This window comes from Aplidium turbinatum, chromosome 2 (genome assembly GCF_918807975.1).
Source record: "Aplidium turbinatum chromosome 2, kaAplTurb1.1, whole genome shotgun sequence".
In the NCBI taxonomy this organism is placed as follows: domain Eukaryota; kingdom Metazoa; phylum Chordata; class Ascidiacea; order Aplousobranchia; family Polyclinidae; genus Aplidium; species Aplidium turbinatum.
In genome coordinates, this window is record NC_137473.1 from 35,788,731 (window position 1) to 35,796,746 (window position 8,016).

At 36.4% G+C, this 8,016-nt stretch overlaps 1 protein-coding gene across 1 annotated transcript; it reads right to left on the reverse strand.

The window, feature by feature from the left end:
* Positions 1 to 1,530: 1,530 nt before the first annotated feature.
* On the reverse strand, positions 1,531 to 7,377 carry LOC145764475 (ras-related protein Rab-7a-like). The gene is made up of 4 exons (XM_082576089.1): positions 7,295 to 7,377; positions 6,216 to 6,345; positions 5,603 to 5,821; positions 1,531 to 3,811 (listed from the first exon to the last, which is right to left on the reverse strand). Exons 1-4 carry the CDS (start codon positions 7,345 to 7,347, stop codon positions 3,584 to 3,586), a joined length of 630 nt encoding a protein of 209 aa, XP_082432215.1. The 5' UTR covers positions 7,348 to 7,377; the 3' UTR covers positions 1,531 to 3,583.
* Positions 7,378 to 8,016: the final 639 nt, after the last annotated feature.

Consider the following 8,016-nt stretch of genomic DNA (forward strand, 5'->3'; position numbering starts at 1 on the left):
GTACGTACCCACTTCCTGTATTTCGTACACATTACGGAATTTGCCACCACTCTTCTTCCACATACGCCACAAGGGTCGATTTTACTCATTGTGATTTCCCTTCCGTTCCAATTAATAGGCTACCAACTTTGTCTTTTTGATGTTGATACGCATACCTCTATATTGAAGCGACTCCTTCCACTTCTCAAATTTCTCTCTTAGATCTTCCATTGTGTCTCAAATCAAATCATTCGCATTGAGAAATATGACGTAAGATCTAATAACGTAACCTAATCGCAAAAAGTAAGCTGTCTAAAATCTAAATTACACCCTTCTAGCCTAACTAATACGACCACAGCGGAAAAATCACACACATCGGGTTTATTTTATAAAATGGACTAGCAACGCTTAGTTGACACGACTGAAAATAATAGAACGCAGTTGAAAAAAAACGTACCGTAACACTATTTTGAAGAACTTGTGCTAAAAAAGCCTACAGTGAATATTTAATTACAACGAACACTTCCACGAGAAACGAACCAAGCAACCAGCCATTTTAAAAATCTGAGCTCATCTTGCCACAGAAAACCAACTGTTGCCAGTCAAGCACCGCAATTGCAAAGAACTGAGGGAAATAACATAAATTACGATGTAAAAACTACAACTACTATAACTAAATGTACACTGTACAGTGGATTTAGAGAGTAAAGAACTATATCGTAAACGGTATCATAGAGGTTAGTGAGATACTGACCTACAACTCAAGTAGCCTATGATAAGCACAATGTTTATAATAAGCATTTATAACTTTGAGAAAGTAATTTTACAATACCATAAACAGATAACTGAATAAGATTGAATAGCATTATTCAAAACAAATACAATACACTAACAGAATGATAACATAATTCAAACGTTTTCATCTCATCGCATTTCACGTAACACATCGAAACAAAAACAATTAACTTTAAATAGTGGTAATACTAAGTGACTGAACAAATAACTGCAATACGCACTGAATACATATATCTGAAAAACAGATACCACAGTGTAAACATTTTGCTGTAACGTATACAAGACTGAGTGTAATCACTAGACAAGATTGCGGATAGCGAGCGGCAACAAAAGACAATCCGAGAAAGCCAGGTTTGAAATTATTATGTTAGTGTATTGCAGTTGTTTTGAATAATCCGCCCCGATAGCTTAGTAGTTAGCTAGCGCGCGGCTTCGTGAACGAAGAAGGTTCAAGAGGTACTGGTTCGACTCTCGCTTTCGGCACCTAATGGATGAAATAATTCCCCTGCAGCAACACTTCAACAATCGACAACTTCACTCTGCCAATCTCGGTAACCGACCCTGCATCAAAAGGTTGTAGAGCCTTTCCTGGTAGTTTCGCATACTTGTAGAGGTATGCGAAACTACCAGGAATAACCTATCAAGGCTTTGTCAGTCTGAGGATAAAGATTCAAAACCAACCAACATATTCAATAGTTTGGTTGGTTTTGAATCTTTATCCTCGGACTGACAAAGCCTTGATTGGTTATTCCTGGTAGTTTCGCATAGCCTACTTGTAGAGGCTCTTGACACAGGGCCGGTTATCGAAATTGGCAGATTGAAGTTTTCCGATTGTTGAAGTGTTGTTGCCGGGGAATTATTCCATTCACTAGGTGCCGCTGAATGGAGAGCAGTCCTGAAATGCGTTGCTCAAGCGCACACCCCGAGAGTCGAACTTGCGCCGCGTGATCTTGAGCCGGGCGCGTAATTATATTAATCTTTATTAAGTTATTGTCAGTCATCTGTTTATAAGCATTTATGTTGTAAAAAGCACGTGTGGGTAATGCAAGTTGTCAAAATCTACGTTTTGTGACTGTGTTTGATAAAATAGCCTACAGTAACACCAAACTTAGCTACATTGATAAGTGCGCAATAATCATGATACTAATCAGTTCATATGGCAAAAAACTAAATGAAAACGACGAAAAAACAGCTTTGCGGATGTGCAAATTATCAGTATCCTGCTTATTCCTCTGACTACAGTATACTATATAGTATATACTGTACATATTTTGAACTATTTAGGCTTTGACATCTTTCTTTTGTTGTGTGTTTAGCTTACTACCCAGACAGGAATATGTGTCATTTTTACATTGAAGCAACGTCTGAAGCTGTAAATGTTTCAACGTCTGCAAGTTGAATTCTCTGCGTGCTCGATTGCTCGTGTCACAAAAATATTTTAAATTGACAAAACCCAAGCAAAATACATGAACTTTCAAAATTCAACATAATTATGCAATATACTAATACAGTAGAATTTGTCTATAACGGCACCTCTAGGGGATTTGCAAAAACTGACGTGATAGCCGAATTGACGTTATAGACGAACTACCGCAAACTATTCCACAACTGTCTTTTGATTAAAGAAAGAGGTGTATAATCCAATCAGGGTTACTGTGTACCACTAAATTGACAAAAGGCACGCAGAAAATACAGTAAACAAAGAAATTGTTTGAAAAAAATAACCTACAGCGAAAGGCACAGGAAATTTGCGCAATACAGCTCGTTACATACAGTAGTAGAAAAGTTCATTGTTTATTAGCAAAAAAGGCATTGATCTTGAGCTGTTTCGGTTTTGACACGGATTTGACACAGCTGTAGAGCTACTTTTTACACGTGATAGTTTTTCACGCGGGAAAAAAGTTAATTCAGTTAAAGTCCCTGCTGAGAACGACGTAGCGAAACAAAGGGAAGACATTTTGCAAGCAGCAGCGCTAACTGGATTAAAAGACTGACCGTTCGTGGTAAAGGTGATGGCTTAAAGTGACGTTATAAACGAACAAAATACGTCTGGGGACCAATAAAGGGTGCTGTTACATGCGAATTGACGTTATAGGCGATGCTGTTGTAGCCGAACTACAATGTATGTAAAAGATAGGAATTCTGCCGGGACCGAGCGAAATGTGACGTAATAGGCGAATTGACGTTATAAACGAAGCCGTTATAGGCGAATTCTACTGTAGTGACATATTTACCAATTACATTACGAATCTACACACTTTTGATGAATTCATTGGTCCGTTCATAGTAAACATTGATTGGGACTATGCATAAAAATAATCCGGCGCTTAAAGGATTGAAAAGGAACAAGAAAACGTATCAAGTCAACCAATATAAACTTTACTGAACGGTAAAAAATTTGAAATAACTATATCAATCGCTTTAGGAGAAACAGTGGTAACAACTTCAGCAAAAACTCAAACACCAAAAGTGCAAAGTATTTCTTTAACAACAGAAACCCAATCGTCAGCATCAATGGCTTTGTCAAAGTATAAGTTTTCAGGTTTACATAAAAATGAATCAAAAACGAAGTAAAATTCACAAATTAGCCTAAAACACACAGCAACATATAATACTGTTTCATGGCAAATGTAAATAAAATGTGCAGCAAAGGCAGAATGTGCACAAAAGACAAGAAAGGGCACATTAGTGATCATGTTACCTAACAAAATGAAAGAATGTAGCCCAATCGTGTCGAATTTCAAACTGAACTGACTTGAATGAAGTATACAAACAAATGGTAATCATGGAAGTTTGAGACTAAAAGAATTCAACAAGGACAGTTCTTTAGTAGTTTCAAACCATTTCGTTTTTTGCCAAGAACAAAAGGAGCAGGACCCTCATCACCATAAACATGAACACACTCTTCATAATGAAATGCTTTGTTGGCTATTGTCTGGAAGACTTGGTCCACGTTAAGATTGTTTTTGGCAGAACATTCAAAATAGGGAATTCCACTTCTGCTGTTACACCAGCGTTGTGCATCCCTGGCGGATACCTGACAAACCACATAGCTACATCATAAGCCAAAAAAATAAGATAAAATCAGTTTAAATTACAACACACAAAAGTACTGATTATTATTCCAGCACAACAAAACAATGCATTCCGTGGGCACTGGACATGTTGTGTATGAAAGCAAAAAGCACTTTTACAGTAACAAGACTTAGGTTGAGTTCCTTAAACAAGTAAACATAATATAGCTTTGGTAGAGAGTTTGCGTTTTTGAACCATAGACATGCAAAACAAAGTAACTTTAGCGGGTTTGTTTAATATTTTAATGTATTACACACAAAACAAAATATTATAACATCATAACTCAAACGTTTTCGACACGTACGTGTGTCCTCATCAGGAATTAAATCTGCAATATACATAAAATGAAAATTTGTAAGATAAATTTGACTTTGCACTATAACTGTAATGACACTCTGGACTGAAAAGCACTTACTGAACAAATGATACAAGAATGATTATTGATTACGCGTAAATTATACGGAGGGAAACAGATCACATGAGTTGTAAAACTACAGGCATTGGACAATTAGAACACACACAAAAGGAACGATGAGCCACAGGAAAATAAGTGCCGGTAGAGAACAGCTTGATTCTTAAGGCTTATTCTTAAGGCTGATTCTTAAGGCTTCCACAATCTTAGTCTGAAAACCAGATCTGCCTAGAGCAGAGGTGACGAACATGCGGCCCGTCAAAGAATTTTGTGCGGCCCACAAAACAATTTGACAATCGCTCATGCATTAAAGACAAAAGACATTTCAAAGCTGTTTTATGCCTTCACTGGTACACCTTTCCTTTGCTACTTTCTTGCCCTCAACACTAACTTTCAGAGTTTAAAGTTACAAAATAGGAAAGCTATAAGGTAAAGTTGTGAAAACACTATTCACCAACTTCACCTTGTATTTTTGGTCGATTCCAATCTATGACGTCATAGTAGGATACGATTAAAAAGTTGTGAGGCCCGATAACTCATGTGTAATTGACAACGTGGCCCGCGACCGCAAAAAGATTCGTCACCACCAGGTATGGATATTCAATGAATGCTCATAATTACTTGTATAGCCTACTTGCTTTACACTAGCCAACGGCAAAGGTTTTGCAAAAAAAAACAACAGCCAACTGGTAACCTTTAACTGTCTTTTCAAACAAGTATTCTTTAAATATGTTCTACATAACACTTGCTCACTGTCTTGTGTAGCTGAGTGTACCAGCTGCACTACAAAACTTTCTGCAATTTTAAAAAGAACCGCATGTTTAACGCGGTACCAACTACCGCCCTTCTCGTGTCAAGAGAATAAGGCAATCGCTCTGAGCCTTCGTATCCCCTTCTGTAGATATCCCTGAATTTATCTTACACATTTTCATTTTATGTATATTGCAGATTCAATTCCTGATGAGGACACACGTACATGTCGAAAACGTTTGAGTTACTATGTTATATATTTTGTTTTGAAATTGAATCAAATATAGTAATAACTATATTTGATTTAATTCGCTCTGCTTTGCTTTTTTGCTTAGCATTGAGCACTTTTTGTAGTATTAATAGTTTTCATTGTTTTATATTTTGTTTTGTGTGTAATACATTATGTTAAACCCACTAAAGTTACTTTGTTTTGCTTTTCTATGGTTCAAGTAAACATAAATACCAAGACCGTAATGTTGACGTAACTGGGCTGTGATTTTGTGAATTATTTATTCAGTGATTCTCAATATAGGTATCAGAGTGCTCAAAATACTGCAGCATTCAAATAGTTTTATGTGTGAGATTACTTACACTTCTATCTTCCACATCAACTTTGTTACCAATGACGGTAAAAGGAAAATCATTTGGTTCTCTAGGAGCTCCTTGAATCAAAAATTCATCTCGCCAACTATCCAAGTTTTCGAAACTATTATGGCTTGTCACATCATACACAAGTACGCAGCCATCGGCTCCTCTATAAAATGCATGGCTAAGTGCCTGAAACCTTTCCATTCCTGCGGTATCCCAAATCTGAAAAGTATTATAAATACTATTTTCTGTGTGTTGATACCCACTGATAACAAGCAAGTTTTTATTTTATACAAATTATGATTCAACTTGCAATGCAAAAAGTTTTAGTGTAATTGTAATGCCGATTACTAATTTCATAAAACATCATGAAACGAATGAAAAAGCTGCGAGAATTGTGTAAAAATGTTCACATTGCGGTGATACGTTATACGTACATTATAGACAACGTTGATTACTCACAAAATCGATTGCAGTTTGAAGGAATTGTAGATCTCAAACTATTAGTGGAAACGATTTGTTATAAGTATGGATCATTGCCCAATTTGATTGACTGCATAAGAATCTTAACAAGTCATTTTTCTACAAAATTGCTGAATTCACTTCCACACTGCACCTGCAAGGTAACAAGTGTATCATCATCCACAAGCACTTCTTTCGACAGGAAATCTGCTCCAACAGTGGCCTTGTAACTGGGAGAAAACTTTTTTTTGACATATTGATTCATCAAAGAAGTTTTTCCAACACTAAAAATAAAATAGGTAGATTGAAAATGAAAAATTATGCAGGCCAACAAAAAATATTCTTTTCAAAAGGCACGGCATGTGGGGTCTGCTACTATTCGGTGAGTCCGATTCGGTGAGAGCCTTTTTCGGTGAGAGCCCTATTCGGTGATTTTTTTGAATTTTTTTTGAAAATTATCAGGTACCGTAGCCTAATTAAAACCCCTAACCCCAAAAACCCAAACCCCACCCCCCAAAAAAACCCAAAATTCCCAAAAAAAAACCAAAACCCCCAAAATTCCCAAAAAAACCCAAAACCCCAAACCCCCAAAAAACCCCCCCAAAACCCAAACCCCCCAAAAAAACCCAAAACCCCTCAAAACCACCAAACCCCTGAAACCTCAAAACCGCAACCCCCAAACCCCTGAAACCCCAAAACCGCAACCCCCAACCTCTAACCCTACAACGGCAATGATAATTAAGCTACGGCGCGCAATAATTTAAAAAAAAAACTCACCGAATAGGGCTCTCACCGAAAAAGGCTCTCACCGAATAGGGAACTCACCGAATCGGACTCACCGAATCGGGCCATTCCGCGGCATGTGGGAGTCATTTTAGAGTATTTCAAGGCCCCTGATTCCGAAATTGCAGATAATTTTTCGAATTGTTTCTAGTTTGAGATATTTCACAATGAAAATAGTTTTAAAATTCTAATCCAAAAGGTTTCAATTAGCAAATCAAGGTATCTTTTAAACATAAACGGATGAACTATCGCTTGTAGGAGAAAAAAACTAAAAACTATATTTACTGGAATAATCATGTAACTATATATATAACAAATAGTGGTCAAAAGACATGCATTGCAATAAAATTTGTGAATGTTTTAGTCCGAATCCCAGTTTAAGAATCTCGTATTGTTTGATTTTCAATATCATTTACAACTGAAAAGTTATGCAACTTTCAGCATACTTACTATGAATCTCCTAAAAGAATTATTTTCAACACTTTATTCCTTCCAGTTCCCATTGTAATAGTGAAAAATATAACTAAGTCTACTCGTCTACATAAAAAGGAAATTAACTCTATTTTCCAATGAAATAACAGCAAATTGTACAATAGGGTGGTCCTCAAATGTATGCAAAAATTTCAAACTTACAAAATTGTAGTGCACACACTTCTATTTGGTTCCTTTTTATATAAAAACATTTCCCTGAAAGTTTGAAAGAATTTGATAAAGGTTTAGAGGTGCCAGATTACAGGTGAAAATTTAATAAATTGAGCGATTTACGAAACCTACGGTACCCAAGATAACGTATTGCAATTGCACTTTGAAAAGACATAACACATCATGGCAGAACGAACAACAAACATAAGAAAAATGATATGTAAGAATACTGTACTCTCATCCAACTCTGCAGTAGGAGACACTGATATAATTTTCTTGTCTATGCTTCGTGCATCATTATAACTCCAAAGTGTATTACTGGAAAACTAGTAGTTTAACTCGCAACAAGATTAACTAGTGCATTCTAAAGATAAATACATAATACAACTCAGTCTGTGGACTGATACAGCGATACACTTTCTGAAGATTTTTTTTTGCTGCAAGTCTGAAGAGCATGCCGGTGTAACGGTCCAGGAGTGACCGCAGTCCAAGAGTTACCAGGGTTGCCAAATATAATTAATTATTTTTTT

Coding starts and splice junctions, on each gene's coding strand:
- LOC145764475 (XM_082576089.1), bottom strand. CDS start 7,347: ATGGGAACTGGAAGGAATAAAGTGTTGAAAATAATTCTTTTAGGAGAT. Junction 6,346..7,294: donor ATTCTTTTAGGAGATTCATA/GTAAGTATGCTG, acceptor TTTTATTTTTAG/TGTTGGAAAAACTTCTTTGA. Junction 5,822..6,215: donor ATACACTTGTTACCTTGCAG/GTGCAGTGTGGA, acceptor AATACTTTTCAG/ATTTGGGATACCGCAGGAAT.